The sequence below is a fragment of the Oryctolagus cuniculus genome, chromosome 16 (genome assembly GCF_964237555.1).
Source record: "Oryctolagus cuniculus chromosome 16, mOryCun1.1, whole genome shotgun sequence".
NCBI classification, from domain to species: Eukaryota; Metazoa; Chordata; class Mammalia; order Lagomorpha; family Leporidae; genus Oryctolagus; species Oryctolagus cuniculus.
In genome coordinates, this window is record NC_091447.1 from 59,586,656 (window position 1) to 59,608,396 (window position 21,741).

At 74.2% G+C, this 21,741-nt stretch overlaps 2 protein-coding genes across 4 annotated transcripts; both read right to left on the reverse strand.

The window, feature by feature from the left end:
• Positions 1 to 2,279: 2,279 nt before the first annotated feature.
• Positions 2,280 to 9,268, reverse strand: NCLN (nicalin). 3 transcript variants are annotated; one of them, XM_070058626.1, is made up of 15 exons: positions 9,010 to 9,268; positions 7,104 to 7,294; positions 6,652 to 6,793; positions 6,448 to 6,542; positions 5,973 to 6,053; positions 5,540 to 5,643; positions 5,376 to 5,464; positions 5,154 to 5,293; positions 4,554 to 4,732; positions 4,032 to 4,119; positions 3,703 to 3,741; positions 3,467 to 3,630; positions 3,185 to 3,238; positions 2,929 to 3,007; positions 2,280 to 2,851 (listed from the first exon to the last, which is right to left on the reverse strand). In XM_070058626.1, exons 1-15 carry the CDS (start codon positions 9,191 to 9,193, stop codon positions 2,792 to 2,794), a joined length of 1,689 nt encoding a protein of 562 aa, XP_069914727.1. In that variant the 5' UTR covers positions 9,194 to 9,268; the 3' UTR covers positions 2,280 to 2,791. The 3 variants fall into 3 exon arrangements, with proteins under 3 accessions (XP_069914727.1, XP_069914728.1, XP_069914726.1); XM_070058627.1 differs by having other exon boundaries at positions 3,467 to 3,627; positions 6,652 to 6,796; XM_070058625.1 differs by having other exon boundaries at positions 6,652 to 6,796; positions 9,010 to 9,267.
• Positions 9,269 to 11,234: 1,966 nt separating this feature from the next.
• On the reverse strand, positions 11,235 to 19,304 carry GNA15 (G protein subunit alpha 15). The gene is made up of 7 exons (NM_001082715.1): positions 19,160 to 19,304; positions 13,481 to 13,665; positions 12,672 to 12,826; positions 12,465 to 12,593; positions 11,932 to 12,061; positions 11,668 to 11,821; positions 11,235 to 11,461 (listed from the first exon to the last, which is right to left on the reverse strand). The coding sequence occupies exons 1-7, from the start codon at positions 19,302 to 19,304 to the stop codon at positions 11,235 to 11,237; spliced, it is 1,125 nt and encodes a 374-aa protein (NP_001076184.1).
• Between the last annotated feature and the right edge of the window lie 2,437 nt (positions 19,305 to 21,741).

Sequence of the window (21,741 nt, forward strand, 5' to 3'; positions counted from 1 at the left end):
ATGCGTATTTCCTTAAAGCACGGAGCGGTGCAGGCCAGGCAAGGTCTGCGCGGCCCCGGCTCCACAGGGGCTCCCCCACCCCGGGAACACCCTGCCGCCCCCACGCCCGCCACGCGCAGCAGGGGGGGGTCTGACCTCCGGCCCGGCCCCACCCCAGGGTCGCAGCGGGCGCCGGGGGCCTCCGCACGTGGCCCGGGACCGCCCTCGGCACGTGGAGCGCGCTGTAACGGATGCATTTTTTTAAAACAATTTTTTTATTTGAAAGAGCGGGGGGGGGGGGCTCTCCCATCCCCTGGGCCCCCAAATGGCGTCGACAGCCAGGACTGGGCCGGGTCGAAGCCAGGAGCCAGGCGCTGCTTCCGGGTCTCCCACGGGGGTGGGAGCACCGGCCGGGCGCTTGTCCATCACTGCGCATGCTCAGGGAGCTGGCCCGGAAGTGGAGCAGCCGGGACTCGAACCTCAGCCCCGAGGTGGATGGACTTTTAGGTATTTATTTGTAAGGCCCATCCGCTGGGTCACCCCAGATGGCCGCAATGGCTGGGGCTAAGCCAGGGGCCAGGGGCTCCATCCGGGTCTCCCGCGCAGGTGTCACCGCGGCCGCCCGGGTGCGCCACAGCTGGCCGGCCCCAGCCTGGTTTCGCGGGGCGGCCTCGTGGGTCGCCTGCTGAAGCCGCGCGTGTCTCTGGGCCCCCTGGCGCGCATGTACAGCGCAGGGACCCCTGCGTGTTCATCATCAGCTAGAGAAGCGCCCAGGCCCCCGTCCACCCGCGGCGGGACGTCTGGTCCACCCTCCGGCCGCCTGGTGGCGTGTCAGGTTCAGGAGCAGCCGCGCGGATCAGGGCAGGCCAGCCCCCCCCACCCCGGTCACACAGCCCTCCCGGCCCCCAGCCCGCCGACGCCCCTGCACACCGGTGCCAGCCCATGCCCACGTGACTCCGCCGTCACCCCCACTTCCTCGGAAGCCCCGGCCCGGCCGTGACACCCCACACCACGTGGGCGCCGAGAGCCTGGGCCCCGCACCGTGGGGGCCTGGAGGGAGCCGCCTGGGCCGTGCGGAGTGAACCGACGGACGAAAGCTCTAAGTATCTTTAAAAACTGCATTCATAGCGTTCACTACAAATGAAAATGATCCTGTCTCTTTAACGACTTTTTAAAATGCTCTCTCTCCTCTCCGTCTACTTGAATGGCGGGGGGGAGGGCGGGGGGGGGAGAAAGGGGAGAGAAATGGCAGGGAGCTGGACCAGCAGCTGGGACTGAGCCGGCGCCCACGCGGGATCCCTGTGTCGGCCGTGGGCCTCGTGGCGGTCGGGGCAGGCGCTCCCATCCCAGGGCGCTCCCAGAGAGAGAGATGGGGGGGGAGAGGGGGAGGGGGGAGGGGGAGGGAGAGGGAGAGGGGGAGGGGGAGGGGGAGGGGGGGAGGTCTTCCATCCGCTGGGTCACTCCCCAGATGGCCGCAGCGGCCAGAGCTGCGCTGATCCGGAGCCAGGAGCCAGGCGCTCCATCCGGGTCTCCCACGTGGCCCAGGCACTTGGCCCATCGTCCACTGCCTTCCCAGGCCACAGCAGGAAGCTGGGTCAGCCGGGACTCGAACCGGTGTCCACGTGGGATGCGGGCACTGCAGGCCGGGGCTCTGCCCAGCTGCTCCCGCGGGGTCAGTGTGCGGGGACACGCGGGCTTTCCCCGAGAGGCGGGCAGTGCTGCCTGAAGCCGCGTCGGGGACCAGGTCGGGCACCGACCTCACTCCAGGACGCCGGTCGGCCCAGCCCCCGGCTTACCCCACCCCTACCCGGCTCCGCACGCAGGGCCGAGTCCGGGGACTCGTGGACCTGGCTGGGGCTGCAGGGCCGAGAGGCCGCACCGCCCCCCCCCCCCGCAGTCCTGGGGGAGGTACCAGCCCCGTACGCGGAGGGGGAAGTGGGGAGGCGGGAGGGCCGGCCCCGGCGCCGCCCGCGAGCCCACTCCGGCCCAGCCCTCCCGTCCTCGGCCCTCCGTGGCTCCCACCTCCCTCGCGGGCGAAGCCAGGTCCCACCGGGGGCGCAGGGCCGCCCAGTCCCCGCCCGCTGTCCCCTCCACACCCCCGGCTCCGTCCTGCCCCACGGCCCTCCCCTCGCTCAGGCCCCCTCCCTCCCGCGGGACCTGGGCAGGCCAGGCAGCTCCCCCCAGCCCCCCAGGGCCGTCTCTGGTTCCGAGCCCATTCCCGGGCAGGCGGCCGGGAGGGGACACGCTGCCCGCCATCCCGTCCCGCAGGGGCCCGGCCCCGCACGCCCCCGGACAGCAGCTCGTTCAATATGGCTTTATTTTTTCGGCGGGCAGCGGCGCCCCACACGCGGCCTGCGCTCCACCTGCGGTCAGGCCCGCGGAGGGCGGGGGGGGGAGGCGGCGGCCTGGGGAGGGGCCCCGGGGCCTGGGGCTCAGCCTGGCCGCCCGCCCCCCCCCTCACGGGCTCTATTGCTATGGAATCCACACGTGGGGTCTCCCTGAGGTCTGCGCCCCGCGGCCGCCCCCACAGGGGCCTTGGGGTGCCGGGTTGAGGTCGGGGCTCCCCAGGGCCCAGACCTCCCTCCTCCTCCTCCTCCGCAGAGGGCGGGGCCGCCTCTTCTCCCGCGGCGCCCCCCATGCACCCCCTTCCCAGCGGCTCCGGGCCAGGGAGTGTGCGTGGGGCGGGTTGGGGCGGGGCGGGCCGGGGTCCCGGGGCCAGGGGCTCGTCCGCGGCCCCATCCAGCTGCGGCCTGGCCCCGGGCCCTGCGCTGCGCTGCGAGGTCCGAGCCGGGCGGGGGCGGGGGCGGCGCGGTCACTGCGCTTTGGCCTTGACGAGCAGCCGCTGCACCCACTTGTACAGGAGGTCGAAGTGCTGGGGGGGGCGGGGCGTGAGGCCACGGCCTGGGCGACCCCCCGCCCCCCCCCGCCAGCCCCCGCGGCCGCGCTCACCTGCACCGCCGCGTAGGCCACGCCCAGGTAGGCACCGATGCACAGGGCCAGCAGGAGGTCGAAGATGGCGGGCTTCACCCTGGGCGGGGCGGGGCGGGGACGGTCAGCCCGGGAGGGGCGGGGCCGGGGGACGGTCAGCCCGGGCGGGGGGGGCGGTCAGCCCGGGAGGGGCGGGGCCGGGGGACGGTCAGCCCGGGAGGGGGGGGCCAAGGTCAGCCCGGGAGGGGCGGGGCCGAGGGGCCGGGCGGGCACCCACCTGTAGGCGTTCATCACCTGCTTCAGCTGGTCGTAGAACACGAACTCGGGGTCCCTGCGGGGGGCAGGCTCAGCGGGGGACGTAGGGGGGCTCCCAGCCGCACCCCCCCCCCGCCGACCCTTGGCAGTAGATCCCCGGGGGAGGAGCCGCCCCCCGAGGCTCCCTCCGGCTCCCCCCGCCCCCCTCGGCTCCCCCGCCCCCCCGCGGCTCCCCCGCCCCCCGCGCCCCCCGGCTCCCCCCCCGCCCCCTCCCGCCCCCCCCGTGCCCAGGGCGCGCGCTCACCGCTTGTCGGCCTTGACGTGGTGCTGGCGCACGTCCTTCAGGTAGCGGCTCAGGAAGTGGCCGAGCGTGCAGAGGAACGTGCCGTCCTTGTCCAGCAGCTGCGCGGCCCGCGGCTGGCTCGTCAGCCAGTCCATCACCGAGTCCAGCTGCTCGCGCTGCACCTGCTGGGGGCGCCGTCAGGCCCCGCCCGCCCCGCCCCGTCCCCGCCCCCCGCCGCAGCCCCGCCCCGCCCTCACCATCTGCTCCGTGAACACCGGCATGTCCGGCGGCGTCCCCTGCGGAGAGAGCCAGCGCTGCGGGCGGGGCCGGGGGCGGGGCGGGGAGGCAGGGGCGGGGCGGGGAGGCAGGGGCGGGGCCAGCGGCCAGGGTCGGGGTCCGGGCAGGCAGGGGCGGGTCCGGGCAGGCAGAGGCCCGGCCGGGCGGGGGGGGGGGGCGGGGCGGGCGGGGCCTGGTGGGCAGGGGGCGGGGCCGGCCGGGTGTGGGGCGGGGCCGGGCAGCCAGGGGCGGGGTCCGGGAGGGCAGGGGGCGGGACCGGCAGCCGGGGGCGGGGCCGGGCGAAGCTCACCTTCTCAGTCAGGTTGTAGATGACCCGGGTCAGGGCCTCCGCCACGATCCTCGTGTTGCGGGTCAGGGTCCTGGAGTCCACGCGGGACCTGCAGGGCGGGGCCGCGGGAAGCACGCGAGTGGGAGGGGGCCCCTAGGGCAGAGGCCGCGGTCGGGCCGCCCCGCCCCCTGTGCAGGTGCACCCCAGCTCCGCGGCGCCCACGAAGCGGGAGCGGCCATTGCGGGCCCTGGGCGGAGGCTGCCGGACCCAGAGAGACTGAGGCGCTTTGGGGACGCACACGCTCCTGGGCTCGCCCCTGCCCCGGCTCCCCCTCCTCCTGGCCTTGACCCTGGGCTCCAACGCCACCTCCTACAGGAAACCCTCCCGGAGAAAGGTGAGCAGGAGCAGGTCCCGCCCGGGGGTGGGACGGAGCTGTGCAGGCCGCGGCCAGCCCCGTGCGAAGCCCTCGGCCAGCGGGTGGGGGCAGAAGCGGTCTCGCACTCGGCAGCCGGGTGGGCTGGGGTCCCGGGGGCCGGGCCTCACCGCACGTCCAGGATGCTGCTGCGCTGGCCGTCGCGGTGGCTCTCCAGGTGGGACAGGGTGAAGGCCGGCAGCCGGCGGATGGCGAAGCGCTCGTGCTCCCAGGCCAGCACGTCGTCGGCCAGGTTGATCTTCTTGTGCACCATGGAGAAGCGCACCTCGGGGAACTGGTGCGCGGCCACCTGCGGGCGGGTGGCGGTCAGGGCCGGGCCGCCGCTCCCGCCTCCACGGAGCGGGGCCACCCCGAGCCCCTCCCGGACACCGTGGGCGGAGCATCACCCCTCTGCGCCTTGCTGTGGGCGGGGCCGCCCTAGCCCCATGTGTGGGTGGGGCCATCCCGGAGCCCCTCCCCGGTATGGTGGGCGGAGCGTCACCCCTCTGTGTGCGGAGCCGCCCCAGAGCCCCCGTGTGTGGGCGGGGCCATCCTGGAGCCCCTCCCCAGCGCGGTGGGCGGAGCTTCACCCCTCTCTGTGCCCTGCTGTGGGTGGAGCCACCCTGAGCCCCGTGTGTATCCCAGAGCCCCTCCCCGGCGCAGTGGGCAGAGCGCCGCCCTCCCGCCCCCCCACAGTGGGCGGAGCCCCCCAGCCCCCGCCCCGCACCCACCGCCGCGAGCTCCCGCAGGAAGGCGTGCTGCAGCGTCCCCTCGCGCGGCGGCTTGGACACGTGCAGGTGCAGGCTGCTGCCGCGGCCCAGGCTGTCCAGGCACAGCACGAAGGCCACGTTGTCCTGCAGCAGGCTGGAGTCTGCGGGGGGCGGGGCGGGGGCGGGATCAGGGGCGGGGCCGGCGGCAGCCCCGCCCCGCGCCCGCGCCGGCCCCGCGCGCACCTGTGTGGTCCAGGTTGTCCTCCAGCCAGCGCTTGGTGCCCTGGTAGTTAAACTTCCCGCCCCCGGAGGCGAAGAACAGGAGGTTGTACCTGGGGGGGCGCGAGTGTGGGCGGGGGGGGGCAGAGGGGAGGGCCCCGCCCCACGCGCCCCGCCCCCCCACTCACGCGGCGTGCGTGCGCTTGTAGGTGTAGAGGCGGGAGAAGAGGCGCGCCAGCTCCAGCAGCACCGAGACCCCGCTCCCGTTGGAGTCCGCGCCGAGCGACAGCCACTGCGAGGACGGGGCGTCACCGCGCGGGGTCACGGGGAGGGACGTCGGGGCCCCGCGCCCCCAAGTCTAACGGGGGACCCACAGGACGTGGTGTGGCCGCCGGGGCAGGGGCTGGGGGGGGGCCGCAGCTGCTGCCCGCCAGGGGGCGCTGCGGGCCCGCACCTGCTCAAGGCAGGCGGCTCGGCGGGCTCCCTGGCGGCCCAGCCCGGCCACGCGCGGCTCCCACTCGGGGAGAAGGTTCCGGAAGCTCTGCTGTGGGCACCGCACACGGCCCGGTGCCTCCCCACCCTGCGGGGTCTCCCCGGGGGCGGGGGCGGGGGCGTACGCACGGGGGCCACTCCGAAAGCGTCGTAGTGCGCCACGATGACGATGGTCGGCAGGTCCTCTCCGCCCAGTCCGGTCAGCCGGCCCTGGGGGAGGGGCCGTCAGAACGGGGCGGGGCACCGGGGAGACCCCGCCCTCCCCAAGCTCGGCCACTGCCGCGGGCCCGCCCGTCCGCCCGCCCCTTCCACGGGAGCGCCCGAGGCTTCGCGATCCGGAGGCCGGAGGCCAGGGTCAGCGCAGAGACCCCGGCCCACGCCCGAGTCTCCGGGGTCCTCCAGGGACCGCGCCGCGCGTCACTGCGCTAACCGGCCCCGGGGCCTCAGCCTGGCCGCCCTCGCCCCCCACCGGATGTCCCCGAGGGGAGCGCGCGCTAGGACTCCATGGCCGCGCCCCAGCTGCACGCGTGCCCCGCAGGGCGGACAGACTGGCCGGCGCCGGCGCGCCCCGAGGCCCTCTCCCGCCCCGCGCGCGCGCGCCCACCTCCACGCTGGTGATGAGCCAGTCGCTCAGCGCTTTGCTCTGCAGCCCGCTCGTCACCATCTGGAAGCCGTTGGCCGTGGCCGTGTGCAGCAGCACTGCGGGGGCCCGGGGTCACCAGGTCACCGCGCGGCCCCCCCGGGTCACCGGGCCCCCCCCCAGGTCTCTCCCAGCGGCCCCTCCCCGGCCACGCGGGGCTCCCCCCACCTTCGGCGGCGGAGGCGGCGCCCTGCGAGGCGGAGGCGGCCTGGGTCTGCTCGTAGATGGACAGCAGCGCCTCGTCCTCCACCGCGAAGTACACGGGCACCGGCGTCTCCAGGGCCAGCATCTCGGGCTCCACCGCCATGAACTGCTGCGGGGACACGCACGGCACGCCGCGGGCTCGGCCACGCCCCGCCCCTGCGACCCGCCCCCATGGCGCGTGGCAGGATGATGACCACGGCGCCCACCCCACTCCCCCTGGGCGGGGGCTCATCCGCACCACGTCCTGCGGCACGGCGGCCATGGCGCACGGCAGGAGGATGACCACGGCGCCCGCCCCGCTCCCCCCGGGCGGGGGCTCACCCGCACCACGTCCTGCGGCACGGCGGCCACGGCGCGCGGCAGGAGGATGACCACGGCGCCCGCCCCGCCCCCCGCGCCCCTCCCCGGGGGCTCACCCGCACCACGTCCTGCGGCACGGCGGCCATGGCGCGCGGCAGGATGATGACCACGGCGCCCGCCGACTGCCGCAGCGCCCGCTGGTAGCGCTCGTACGAGAAGTCCAGCAGCCGCATGAGCACGCAGCGCCGGCTCAGCACGTCCGCGTCCACGGTGCGCGCCTCCGTGTTCAGCACGGCGTTGCGCGTGCCTGCGGGCCGGGCGGGGCGGGTCAGCGCCGGGCGACAGAGGGACCCCCGAAATCGGCCGCGAGGCTTCGCGGGGAGCCCTGGCTGTCACCCCCGCCCACAGAGACGGGTGGTGCCCCCCGCCCCGTGGCCCCTGTTCCGGGGGTCCCAAGCCTGTGCGAAGCCCCCCATGGGCGCTGGGAGTTCCCCAGAGGCCGGGAGCCCGCGAGGCCGGCCTCACCCCCTCCGCGGGGGCGCCCGTCCCCCGGGACGCAGGTCCACCTGTCCACCACCTGCCCTGGCCCCAGCCGGCGACGTCCCCGCGGCAGACGAGGCCAAGGCCAGGCCCGCAGCGCGCAGGACTCCCAGCTCGCAGGGCCCCGCGCCCCGGGCTCGGCTCACCCGCGCTGCGCGATGGCCCCGCCGCCCCAGAGCCCAGGGGACCTGGCTGGGGCCCGGGCAGCGGAGGGCAGGAGCTGGGGCAAGCGGGGTCAGAGGTTAAGGGGCTCCTCTCGCGGGGGGGGGCAGCCTCGCCCCAGGAGTGACCGCCGTGGCCCCTCGGGTCTACCCGCGCCTGGTTCCCGGGGCCCAGCCCCGGCGCCCCCCGCCCTCCACGGGGTGTGGGCCACGCACACAGCAGGGGCCGAGCAGCCGGGCGGGGCACACGTGGGGGCCCCGGGAGGCCACGCTCCCGGCTCCCACGGGCACAAAGCGAGCCCTGGGCAGCCAGGCAGGGGCGCGGCGGGCAGACGCTCCCACACGCACCTGTGCCGGCCCAGACGGAGCGCGCGGCCACCCATTGGCCCTTGGGGGCCAGGCCGGCGGACACGGGTGGGAAGGGGGAGCCGAGGGGGACCTGGGGGCCAGGCCGGCGGACACGGGTGGGGAAGGGGGAGCCGAGGGGGACCTGGGGGCCAGACGGACGGACACGGGTGGGGAGGGGGAGCCGAGGGGGACCTGGGGGCCAGGCCGGCGGACACGAGTGGGAAGGGGGAGCCGAGGGGGACCTGGGGGCCAGGCCGGCGGACACGGGTGGGGGAGGGGGATCTGGGGGCCAGGCCGGCGGACACGGGTGTGGGAGGGGGACCTGGGGTCCAGGGAGAGCGGGGCGGGTGGGGGGGGAGCCGGGAGGAGCCGGCACAGCGGCGCACGGAACGTCCGGGCCCCGGGCCCCCCCCCCCCCCGTGCAGCCTCAGCTCCGGGCCGCCCCCCACGTCACGGCTGACACGCGCTTCTGAGGTCCCGGGCACCCACGAGGGGCTCGCGGCAGGTGGCGGGGCTGCGGCCGTGGGGCCTCCGGGCCACAGACGGCTCCGACGCCCGGGGCAGCGCTGGCCAGCAGGGAACCGGACAACGACGTGGGCACCGGGCCAGGCCGTGCGAGGGCCCGCGGGCGAGCGGCGGACCCCGAGGGGTCCCGGGGCAGGGTGGGGAGCGGGGGCCGGAGGGTCAGCGCGGGTGGCGGAGGCCTGGGGATCCCGGAAGGGGGGTCCCGGGGGGATCCAGCGCGAAGGGGGGGTTCTGGGGGGTCCAGCGCGGGGGCGAGCGCGAGGTCCCGGGGCAGGACGGGGAGCGGGTTCCGGAGGGGGGTCCAGCGCGGGGGCGGACGCGGGGGTCCCGGAGGGCCAGCGCGGAGGCGGGGGTCCCGGGGGTCCCAGCGCGGGGCGGGGTCCCGGGTGGCGGGGCGGGGTCCCGGGTGGCCAGCGCGGGGCGGGCCGGTTGGCGGGGGGGGACGCACCGTACGGCTGGCCCTGCAGGTCGTACTGCTGCATGCGGTACACCGTGAACTCGTGCGCGGCGTCGGCGGCGGGCAGCGGCGGCGCCACGAGCAGCAGCACGGCCGGCAGGAAGACGATGAAGCCGAGCGGCAGGCAGGACGCCCGCAGCACGTTCTCCAACACCTCGCCCGCTTCCTCCAGCATCCTGGCGGCGGCCGGCGGCGGACTCACCTCGCACGGGCCGCCCCGGGGTCCTGCGGGCGCCGCGCCGGGCAGCCCGCGCCGCCCCGGGTCCTGCAGGCGCCGCCGCGGGCAGCCCGCGCCGCCGCGCTGCCCCTTGGGAGTGGTAGTCCGCCGGCCGCGCAGAGGCGCCTGGGAGCGGTAGTCCGCCGGCCGCGCAGAGCCTCCTGGGAGTGCTGGGCCCGCCGAGGCTCAGAGCAGCCGACCTGCTCGGCTAACATCGCTGAGTCACTCAATGTACACACTTGATGAACGCGTGTGGCAAGAAAAACGCCTCAAGCCCTGTCTGCCATCCCGGGAGCAGGGAGGGGCGAACGTGATCCGGATCCTGGAAAAGTCGAGAAGCCGGAAGTGGCTGCGCTAGGCCTACTGGGAATTGTAGTGCGCAGGGGTGAGCACATCGCCTTATGGGAGTTGTAGTCTTGCCGGCAGAAGTTTCTGAGGGGAACCAATGGATTCCAGAGCCGAGACCCGCAGATGTTAAGCTCCACGAAGACAGCGACTCCTGTCAGCTCGTGGCTCCGGGCCGTCCGCGCCCGAGCGCACAGCCTGGCACACGGCGCGCTGCGCTATGCCATCTTGGGACGAATGAATGAAGAGGGAATTAAGAAATGACGGGAGGTTCCGGCGCGGCAGGAGCGGAGCATTGTGGGAGTTGTAGTCCGCGCCCGGCGCGCCTGCGCAGTTGGTCCGGCGGGCGATCGCCGCCAGGCGGCGCTCGAGGTCGTTCTGGGGGCGCGGCGGTGACAGCGCTGGGCCGGCCGCGCGCAGTGCGCAGGCGCCGACGCCCACGAGTGGCACCTCCCCCTCCCTCCGTCCTCGCGTGGGTCCCGTGGAAGGAAGGATCCGGGCGGGTGGGGCCGCGGCCTGAGGCGCGGGGACTTCATTCGTTCGTGCATTCGTTCACCGCCGCGGGGCCCCGCGCATGCGCCTGGGCGGCTGTGCCCCAGCCGGCCCCGAGCGGGACCCGGATGGAGCTCGGGCTCCGGCTCGGCCGCTGCGGCCATCTGCGGACTGACCATCGCAGGACGGTGACCCCTGACCCCGGCCCTGCCCCATAAACGCACGGCCTCAGGGTGCGGGGTCTCGGCGCCGGCCGGGGGACACCAAGCCTGACAGCTGCCAATCACATGACGACAGCCGCGGAGGACCCCGCCCCTCTGCGCGACCCGGATGCGCTGACCCCGCCCCTCTGCGGGACCCGGATGCGCTGACCCGCACAGGGCCGGGGTGACGTCACAAGCAGCCCGGCTCCCACCCGCGACCTCAGGACGCGGCCACGCACTAGGGGCGCTGCGCGTGGCGGGGCCGCGGAGCCCGCGACCCCCACGCGCGTGACACGCAGCATCGCCCGCAGCCCGCCCCTTGCTGCCCGGGCCCCCGCGACCCCCCACGCGCGGGGATCCCCACGGGCAGGCAGAGGCGCCGAGGCCGGGACGCCCACCTGGGCGCGGTTCCCGCGAGGGGGTGCGGGGTCCCCAGGCGCCGCCCCCAACTCCCGGTGCCGCAGCTCAGGCGGGGTCGGGGACAGAGGCGGGGCCCACGCGTGGACGCGCGGGGCGGGGCTCCGCGTGGGGGCTCAGCCGTCCGGAAGCGCCGAGCGCCGCCGTCCACGCAGGGAGGTGGGCCCCGAGTGGAGCGGCCCGCGTGCCCTTCCACGTACGACGGCTCGGCCGGGCCCCGGGGCAGAGTCGCGAGTGGGAGTGGGCCCTGCCGGCTCCCAGCACAATGTCCCTGGGGGTCCCCTCTGCAGGGTGGGGGCCGCTCGCCTCCTGCCCGTCGCCGCGCGTGGGATCTGAGCTGCAGCAGTCCCCTCCCCCCGGCCGGCGCGGACCTGCGTGGGGACAGCAGACGCCGGCTCCCAGCCCGCGGCACAATTCCTTTAATCGCAGCGCGCGGGGGACGGAATAAACATGGAGGGGGTTTGGGGGTCTCGGCTCCACGCGTGGGCCCGCACCGTGGGCGCAGCGCTCCTCGCGGCCGCCAGGGGGCGCCAGAGCCCGCGTCACAGCAGGTTGATCTCGTCCAGGTAGCGCGCGAGCACCGAGTCCCGCACGTCCTTGAAGACCTTGCGTATGTTCTGCGTGTCCGTGGCGCACGTGTAGTGGCTGAAGAGGCGGCGGGAGCGCGGCCCTTTGCTGGCGCCGTCGGGGCCGGCGGCGGCGCCCGCGTACACGCGTGTGTACAGCTCCAGGATGAACCTCTTGGCGGCCTCCGGGTCCTGCGGGGGCCCTAGAGCGGGGCAGAGGGGGCGCGGGAGGCTCAGCACCCTGCGTGGGTGCTGGCCGTCTTGTCTGAGGGCCTCCGCCACGTGCCAGCGGCATGGGCGGTCAGGTGACTCGGCACTGGCCAATGGGGGCGGCGCGGGCGCGTCACGGGACCGGAACGGCCCAATCGGGCTCGGCCCTGGGATTTTGGGCGGGGCCGGGCGCGCTCACCCCGGAAGCCCGGGAAGTAGGTGGCCAGGTGCGACGTGCGGACCTTGTCCTCCAGGATGTCCGTCTTGTTGAGGAAGAGGATGACCGAGGTGGCCCGGAACCAGGGCAGCGCCAGGACGGTGCCGAACAGCGCCAGGCTCTCCTGCATGCGGTTCTGTGGGCACGGGCGGCCGCTGACGGGGTCTCCCGGGGGCCCGCCGGCCGCGCCGTCCACCCGGGAAGCCGGACGGCCCACCCCGCGCCCGGCAGCCCCCGCGGCCACACCTCCTGGCCGTTCTCCTCCAGGCACTGGTCGTACTCGCTCAGTGAGGCCAGGAAGATGAGCGCCGTCACGTCCTCGAAGCAGTGGATCCACTTCCTGCGCTCCGATTTCTGGCCCCCGACGTCCACGATGCTGCGGGGGCCCCGGGCGCCGCGTCAGGGCTGGGGGACCCCAGCCCCAGCCCCAGCCCCAGTCCCAGCCGGGACCCCTCGGAGGGTCAGAGGGACTCGCGCCGGCTGCTGGGCCCATTTGACGGATGCAGAAATGGAGGCGGGGGCAGGCGGGACTCTCCAAGGGCTGCTGGCTCCCTACCCCGACGGCAGAGGGGGCCGGGGTGGCCCGGGGTGGGGGGCTACGGCCCGGCGGCTGCCCCCCAGCCCTCCCAGCAAGGACCCCGGGACCCCCGCCCGCAGGAGCAGGTGTCTGACCCCGGGACCCCGGCCCAAAGCCGGTCTCTGTGTCCTTGACCTCTGCCCACTTCCGACGGGCGCCCCGCCCCCGCCAGCCCCGGGCCCCAGCGCGCACGCGCGCTCACCGCAGGTTGGTCTTCTGCACGGAGAAGCAGTACTCATTGATGCCGGTGGTGGGCATGCGGCTACGCAACACGTCCTGCGCCGTGGGCACGTAGCCCTCCTCGGCGATGCGCTCGAGGTGCGACAGGTAGCTGCGGAGAGGCGCCCTGAGGACGGGCCCCCAGCCCCTCCCCCGCGCCCCGCCCCCGCCCCCCGGACCCCAGACTCACTACACGGCCGAGTCCAGCAGGTGGAACTCCCGCCGCCGCTCGTAGCAGGCCCGGACGCCCGCGTCCCTCCACAGGCTCTGCACGGCCAGGGCGTAGCGCGTCTCGAACGTGTTCACCTTGTAGGGGTCCTGGCTCATGACCAGGCTGGCGTGGAGCTGGGGGGAGCAGACGCGCCATCAGCTGGGCCCGGGGCCCCACAGCCGGGCGCGCCTGCGCGCCGCGACCCCAGCAGGGGCCGCCGTGGACACACAGGCGCGGACAGCCCGGGCCCCGGGGCTCCCGGTAGCAGCCTCTGCTTGGTCTACACGGGGGTTCACGTGTACACGCGTGCGTATCTGTGTGCACGCGTGTGCTGGGGGGGGGCGCGCTCTCTGCCCTCCCCACGCACCGGTCCCCAACCCCATCCGTGCCAAAGGACTGCAGGGCCCCAGGCCGGGTGGGTGCAGGGGAGTCGGCCCCAGCAGCCTCCAGCGTCCTCAGGTGGGCCCCACGGCGACATAAGGAGAGGCCACGTGGATGTCCCTCTGCCTCCTGATGACCTGGAGCGTGGCCAACACCAGAGTGGGCGTGGCTGAGGGCCAGGTGTCAATCAGAGATCCAGGGACCCACGGGCAGTGCCCACGGATCATGGTTCTAGCAGGATCCAGCGAGGCGTGTATGTGCGTGCGTGTTAGAGGGACAGGTTGACCAGTTGTTTCTTAAATCCACGCAGTGCCCGGGGGAGACACGGGGCTGCCCTGGTGTCCCCACGTGCTGGGGCCCCTGGCAGCCCTGAGGGCGACCTGGACAGGGCCGCAGCCCCCGCGCACCTTGCTCTCCGGCCGGCTGTAGGGGATCTGCAGCCGGTCCATGGCCTCGATGATGGCCTGGACCGAGAGGAAGATGTTCTGGAAGACGAGCGGCCGGAAGCCCTTGCGGTCCTCCTCCGAGTAGCCGGCGCCGTGGATGATGCGCATCTGCTTGATGAACGTGCTCTTGCCGCTCTCGCCCGTGCCTGGGGGGCGTGGGGGGCACCGCGCCACCGCTCAGCGCTCGGGAGCTGCCCCGGGTGGGAGCCGGCGCAGGTGCTCGCGCGCGCCCCCTGGCGGCCGCAGGGAGGACCGAGAGGGTGGGGGCCGGGCCGCAGGTGCCCACCGCCGCCAGGCCCTGCAAAGCCGGCTCAGGGTCTCCCCGCCAGGCCTCCCGCCCCGGAAGCTGGCCCTGGGCCCAGCCTCGTGACCGCCTCTACTCCCTCCCCGGGACCCCCGCGCGGGGCTCGGCCAGGGATGGGCAGGGGACGGGGACTCCTTGTGCCTGCCCGGGATGAGGGTGCGGTTATTGGGAGAGGAACTGAGACGAGCAGAAATCGGGAAGGGGTGGCCCGGCTGGAGCACACAAAGAGGAAACGGGAGGGGGGATGCAGGAGACGCGGGGGGCACATCTCCCATCGCCCCCCAAAGCCGCCTCCCGCCCCCAGCCCGGTCTCCGAGGGCAGTGCTCGCCCCTCCCCCCCGCCCCGCACTGCAGGACGCGGCACTTGGGCTCCGGTGTTTGTGCGGGGTCAAGCCCCACCCCGTGTGGGACGCCGCCGTCCAAGGCAAGGGCGCCCGGCTCCACCGCGGGACCCCGCAGCTCCCTGCGCATGCGCACCCTGGGAGCAGGCACGCGACGGCTCGGGTACCTGTGCACCTGCCACCCACGTGGGAGACCCGGAGGGAGCTCTGTCCCGCGGCTCCGGCCTGGCCCAGCCCTGGCTGTTGCGGGCATTGGGGGCGAGAACCAGCAGACAGCTCTGTGGACATCTGTATCTCCATGTCTCTCTTCCAAAGAAATAATAGTTTATTTATTTATTTATTTGAAAGTCGCAGTTAGAGAGAAAGAGGAAGCGACACAGAGCGGTCTTCCATCTGCCGGTTCACTCTCCAAATGGCCACAGCAGCTGGGGCTGGGCCAGGCCGGAGCCAGGAGCTCCATCCGGGTCTCCCACGCACGTGCAGGGCCCCAAGCACTCGGGCCATCGTCCACTGCTTTTCCAGGCCACAGCAGGGAGCTGGACCGGAAGTGGAGCCGCCGGGACTTGAACCGGCACCCGTGCGGGAGGCCAGCGCTGCAGGCGGCAGCTTCACCCGCTAGGCCACCGCGCCGGCCCCCATATTAAAACACCACAGGTCCCAGGTCTGCGAGGTGGCCGCAGCAGCACGGGTGTGGACGCGTAACCAACACGGATACCACGATGCCCCGGTGTAGGAGCACCCACAGGCCTACCTGTGCGTGTGTGACGTGTCCGCCGTCTCAGCCCGCCCGCGTCACGCATCTGTTTCTAACCCGCCCGTTCTCAGTGTCTGCGTCTGCCCCCTGCCCATCACCCATCACCTGTCAATCACCCGTATCAATCATTCTACCCCACCCCGTACTTGCTACCTATCGCGGTCACGGTTTATCGGTCATCCATTACTACTGCCTGCTCCATCTCCACCTGTCCCTCATCTGTCTGTCCATGCCGCCTGTCCGGCTGTCATCCACGTGTCCATCGGCGCACAGACGGGCGGCCTGCGTGGGCCCAGCCGTGTGCGGGGCTGGGCTGGGGGTCTGCCTCGCGCATGCGCCGCCAGGACGCGCCGCTGTGCCCGTGGGGTGCAGGTGCACAGCCTTAGGGTTGGGACTGAACGCACGCAGCCTGGGGTGGGGGCCACTCGCGGGGAGGGGCGGGCCGCCGGGGCTCTCCTGCAGGGGTCTAAGAATGTTCCAGAATAAGACTTCTCCGCGGGGATCAAAGCCGAGGGCAGCGCGCGTCCGCACCGACGCTGGGGGGTGGGACGCGCGTGGGGCCCCCCGCGGGCAGGGAGGCTGACGGCGGCGGCGCGGGAACCCTCTGGGTTCCCTGCACACTGCACACCCTGGCGTTGCGGGGGGCGAGGGGTGGGGCCTGGCTTGATTGACGGGAGCCCCGCTGTAACCGGTGGTTTCACCCCTCCCTCCCGCCCGCCCGCCCGGGCCCGGCCCCCTCTGGCCCCTTGCACAGGGTCAGAGCGGCGCGTGACCCGCGGGGCACCGCACAGTGCTGGGGGCACCCCGGAGTGGGGTGGGGCCCTGCAGTGACGGGGCCCAGGGCTGCCGGGCCGGCGGGGGAGACCCCGATGCAGCTCCTGGCGCTGGCCTCGCCTGGCCCAGCCCAGCTGTGTGGGCACTGCGGAGCGCCCCAGCGGCTGTCTCTCCCCGCCTCTCGAGTGGATGAAGACACTCTGCGGACACTTCTGTGGCCAGCGGGAAGCCACAGAGTCCCGCGGCCTCGGCTGTCCCCCAGAGGGCAGGACTCCCCGGGGACCCCACCAGGCCCGGCCTGGGGGCAGGCGGGGGCCGCCGCCGTCGCACCTGTCATGCGGCCCGCACGGGAAGAGGCCGCTTCCTCCCGGGGGACGGAGGGGAAGTGGACCCAGCTGTCGGGAAGGGGAAGCAACCGGGCCAGGCCCCACGCGTCGCGTCTGCCCCAGGCCCAGGGCCTCCGCGGACCCCAGGCGCGAATCCTGGCCGTGGGAGGAGCCTGGACAAGGCCCGCCCCTGCCTCAGTTTCCCAGCCGTGCCAAGGGCTGGCGCCCTGTTCAAGTTATCTCAGGTGTTGGAATGGCGGAGTTAGCGCGGCTTCAACAGCCGGGGCTGGGCCGGGCCGAAGCCGGGAGCCAGGAGCTCCCTCCGGGTCTCCCACGCGGGTGCAGGGGCTGGCCCTTGGACCCTCCCCGCGCCTCCCAGGCCCTCAGCAGGGGGCGGGGTGGGCCCGGAGCAGCGCTCCAGCCTGGGACGCGGGCGTCGAGCGGGGCCCTAGCCCCCTGCGCGCCCCCACGCCGCTCTGCGCCATCCCCAAGGGGAAGAAAACAACTCCTGGATTCAATTCCTGTTTTCAGGGATGGGGGGTGGGGCAGCGAGGCGGCGGTCAGCACGGGGAGGGGGCGCGCCGCCCCGCCCCGCCCCGCCCCGCCCCCTCCGCGGGGGCTTCCCGAAGCGGGCCGGGGTCCCACTCCATCGATCGCGCGTTGCGTTCGTTCACGAAGCACTTGGCGGGCACCGGCTGCGGCCAGGTCACCGCACACCCTGGCTCGCGCGCGGGTAACAGACAAACGCGCGCGTGCGCCGGGGAGACCGGCCACTGGCCGCGAGCAGAGGGAAGGCTGGGGCGGCCGGAGAACGCCCCCAGGGAGGCGACACCGGGACGGAACCCACGCGGAGCCGAGGCAGCCAGGCCTGCGGTGACTGAGTGCGGGGTGGGGTGCACACGCTCCGCTGGCAAAGCCTGCGTGGGGAGGGAACACGCGAGCGGCCCACGCGAGGCAGGGAGGGGAGGCCGCTTCGAGCCCAGGGCAGCGCCAGGCAGGGAGGGGGCATTTCCAGCGGCTTCCTGCAGGGCCGCCGCCTCCCCGAAACGCACAGGCCACAGAACCCGCACAGGCCATAGAACCCGCTCCGGAGGTACCCAGGGGCCAGGCGCCCGCACCAGAGGACCTCAGAGTCCCTGCCCACGCACCCTGGGCCCTGCACCCGCGTGGGAGACCCGGATGGAGCCCCGGCCCGCCCGGCCCGGCTGCTGACTAAGCGTTTTCTAAAGATGGCCCTCACGGCTGCACATCCACACGTCCGTGCATTAGCCACGTCACCGGCGGCGCCAGGGACGGCAGCTGGAGGCCCTGGGGCACCGCAGAGCTTGGATTTAAAAAAAAAAAACTGATTTATTTGAAAGGTAGAGTTACAGAGAGGGAGAGAGGAAGGAAGGGAGGGAGGGAGGGAGGGAGGGAGAGAGGGAGAGGGACGGAGGGAGAGAGAGACAAGGAGAGAGAGGGAGAGAGAGAGGGAGGGAGGGAGGGATGGAGAGAGAGAGAGAGAGGGAGAGAGAGAGGGAGGGGGAGAGAGGGAGCGAGCGCTCCTCCGTCCGCTGGGTCACCCCAGATGTCCCCAGCAGCAGGGCTGGGCCAGCAGCTCCATCCGGGTCCCCACGTGGGAGGCGGGCCGCCCGCCCTGGGGCCTCCCCGGCTGCTCCCCGGAGCTGGATGGAAGCTGAGCAGCCGCGGCCTCACCCGCTGGGCCACCGCGCCGCCCCGCACCCATCTATCTCCCGGGAAATGAAATGGGAGAGCAGTTCTCCCGCCAAGCTCAGAATGGGACCCTGACCCTGACTGACCCTGACCCCGACCCCGACCCCGCCCCTGACCCCCGACCCTGACCCCAACTCTGACCCTGACCCCGACGCCGACCCTGACCCCTCCCCTGCCCCTGACTCTGACCCTGGCCCTGCCCTGACCCCAACCCCACCCCTGACCCCCAACTCTGACCCTGACCCCAACCCCACCCCTGACCCCTGACCCCTGACTCTGACCCTGACCCCGACCCTGCCCCTGACCCCTGACTCTGACCCTAACCCTGACCCCGACCCCGACCCTGACCCTGACCCCGACCCCGACCCTGACCCTCCGAGGAGGTGGGGAGGCGACCGGCGGCTGTCAGGGTGCAACCCAGGGGTCCCGCTCTTTCCTCGCTGGCCCCCTGGGCCGGCGGGCGTGGGGGTGCAGGGCAGGCACGGGAGCCGGGACACCGCCCCCCCAGCACCCCCAGGGTGAGCCCAGCGAGGCCACAGCAGGGAAGGAGACCGGGGACGCGCGGACACGGGGCGGGCGCGAGGTGCAGTGGGGACGGTGGCACCTGGGACCCCCACGCCCCCCCCCCGCCGCAGCTCCCTGCGCATGCGCACCCTGGGCGGGGGCTGTGGCGGCCCGTGTCTGGGCCCCCGCCACCCACAGGGGAGCCCCGAGTGGAACTCCCAGCCCTCCCCCTGCGCCCCACACCCCTGCCACACTCCGCAGCTTAGCACAGTCCCAGCGGCCGCGGGTACTCGGTGGACCGGATGGTCACCTCTCGTCTCTGCCTCGCAGGACCCCCGGGAAGGTAAAGGGGAGCCCCCTCCTCCCCACCGGGCTTAGGCCTCCCCCTCCCCTCCCCCTGCTTTGCTGCCGGAAATGAGCGCATTGGCTTGCCCTGCCCGCCTCCGTGGGCGGTGCTGGGGTCACTCCCGCGCCCAGGGGCTTCCATGGCGCCCTGAAGGAATGAATGAGTGGATGAACAAATGACGGACCCCAGCCATCCAAGCCCCCCTCTCCGCCCCGCCGTGGCCGAGCGCGGAAGTCCTGGGCCCTGGGGGAGCGCGGGGGCGCGCCGGCCTCGCCCCCTCGGCCCGGGCGTGTCGCACCTGAGCTGAGCGCTCAGACAGGTAGGGCGGGCTGGGCCTGCCGGGCAGGTGCCGGGGTCTGGTCTCAGTCTTCCCACCCGGAGAATGGGCCGGACGGCGGGTCGGAGGGAAGCGGGCGCCCCCGGCCCCGCCCTGGCCCCCGACCCCGCGCCCCTGCGCCCCTGCTCCCCCGGCCCCGCCCCTGCGCCCCTGCGCCCCGGCCCCGCCCGGGCCCCCGACCCCGCGCCCCTGCGCCCCGGCCCCGCCCCTGCGCCCCGCGCCCCGCCCGGGCCCCGCTCACCCAGCAGCAGCAGTTTGAGCTCGCCTCGCACCTGCCGCCTGTGTTCCAGGAGCAGCCTGGTGATTTCCTGGTCGACGCGAGCGGCCGCCTTCTCGTCCTCGCTCAGACACCAGGGGCAGCAGCGCCAGGCCAGGGAGCGGGCCATGGCGGGGGGACCCCCGGCCCCCCGGAGGAGCCGGGCGGCCTGGTTCTGGGACTCACTCCGGGGACCCCAGCGTCCCGTCCACGGGCACCGGGCGGGGACGGGTGCGGGGTGGAGCTGGCGAGGCCCAGGCTCCCCGCCCACCCGCGACCTGCCCGGACCCGACCCGACAGGTCCCGGGGAGCCAGGGGCAGGCGAGGCGGGGCCCCGGGGAGCGCAGCGCAGCCGCCAGCGAAGCCCCGGTGCCCGGCCGCGCCTCCTTCCTCATTCTCGGCGGCGGACGTGACCGCGGGGCTGGCTCCCTCCTCCCAGCCAACCAGGAGCCGCCATGGCCGCGAGTCCCTGCTGCCCCGCCTCGTCCCCATGCACAGATGCGCAAAACTGAGGCAGGGCGGGAGGACTGGCCTGGGGCTGCCCAGCAGGGAGCCCCCACCCCACCCCCACCCTTAGGAAGCGCCGGCTGTATACCAGGCACCGGGGAGACACGCGCCAGGGCCCCAAACCACGAAACGCGCGCGGCCAACATTCTCGCCGCAGGGACGACGACGATGGCCATGCACACCTGAGGGCCTGAGTTCGAGTCCAGCACCCTGGGGGGCCGCAGGGGCCCCCACCACCCCCGCAGGAGACCCGGATGCAGCTCCTGGCCGCGGTGGGCGTGCAGGGAGTGACCCAGCGGGTGCAGGACCTCGGCCTGGGCCCCGCCCCGTCGGGTGCAGGCCGCTCCTGCGAGGCCCTGGGGAGTTCTGGCTCCCCCGAGACACCTGTAACTCAGGGGCCCCCAGGACGCTCCGAGGGGGTGGGGGGCCTGACGCGCCCCTCCCCCTCCCCGCCCGAGGGGGCTGCGCAGCCAGGGTGGAGCCCCGCGGGCCGGCGCCCTTGTGCGGTTTCGGGTGTTTTTCTCTGCTGATTCGTAACCGCCAGCAGACGGGAAGTGGGTCGGGGGCCCCGCGGGTGACCGGGGCTAGCAGGCGCGGCCCTGCTCCCCGCCCAGGACAGCAGCTGGCAGTGCAGGAGCAGACGGCGGACACGTGGCCGCCGCGGGCCGACCCCCGCCCCAGACCCTGACCCCAGACCCCGGACCCCTGGCCCCCGACCCCAGACCCCAGACCCCGCCCCGACCCCGGCCCCAGACCCTGACCCTTGGCCCCCGACCCTGGACCCCAGACCCTGCCCCGACCCAGGACCCCAACACCCGGCCCCGCGCCAACCCCGACCCCCGCCCTGCCCCCTGGCCCTGGCCCCGCGCCGCGCCACGCCCCCGGCCCCATTTGCACCCCCGACCCCGTGCAGCGCCCCTGCCCCCGACCCCTGGCCCCGGCCCCCGACCCTGCCCCCAGCCCGGACCCCGACCCCAGACCCTGCCCCGACTCCGGAACCCGACCTCCAGCCCCACGCTGCAACTTGCCCTCTCCCCGGACGGACAGTGGTCGGTGGGGGCCGGCTGCGCGGGAGAGCGGGGTCGCCCTGTGACGGCCGCGGCCACGCGCTGTGGGGGACGCTCCCAGGCGGGCGTCACAACACTTTTGCACCAAGATAAATATCTTTTTAAATTCCATTCTTAGAAAACATTTTGGTTGGAAGTGCAGAGAGCGAGTGGGAGAGCGAGAGGGGGCGGGAGAGCGAGCTCCCATCCGCCGGGTCATCCCCACATGGCCGCAGTGGCCGGGGCTGGGCCGGGCTGCAGGAGCCAGGCGCTCCATCCGGGTCTCCCGCGCGCGGGGCCGCGCGGACACAGCCGGGAGTTGGACCCGGTGGGGGAGGGGCTCCGTCCAGCGCTCCGGGCAGGTGCGGCTGCTCCACTTCCGGTCCAGTGCCCTGGGGGCAGCGGAGGACGGGGCTCAGGGGTCGGGGGACTGAACTGGGACCGGCGATGGCCCTCTCAGGGCTGTGGGATGCGTGCAGCCCGCGGAGGAGCCGGCGCCCGCGGGAGGGCCTGGGTTCGAGGCCCGGCTCTCAGAGAGGCAGCAGGTGCAGGGCCCCGGATGGAGCTCCGAGTTGTCGGCCCAGCGTTGGCCGCTGCGGGCATCCGGGGGTGAAGCATTTTTTTTTTCCCCTTGGAAAAGGAAGCTCTGACTCATGCCCAGCGGGGCCGCCACGCGCAGGACCCCTCCCGGGAGCTGCCCGCGGTGCCCGGATCCCCGAGTCTGGGCGTGGGCCTGGGGACCAGCTTCAGGCTGGGACCGGGAGAAGGTTCCGAAGGCTGTCACTCACGCACCACCACGGTGACCCCAGAGCGCGGCAGCCACGCCCCCGTGGCCATCATCACCCCCAGATCCGCCCCACGGGGACCCTCGGGGCTGCTGCCCCCCGTGCACCAGGGGACCCCCAGGACCCCGCCCCCTTCGTCCCGCGGGCAGCCTCCATACGGCTGGGAGGTCTCAGCCCCGACTTTCCATCGGCACCCCGACACCCGGGATGGGTCTCCTGACGCGGGTCC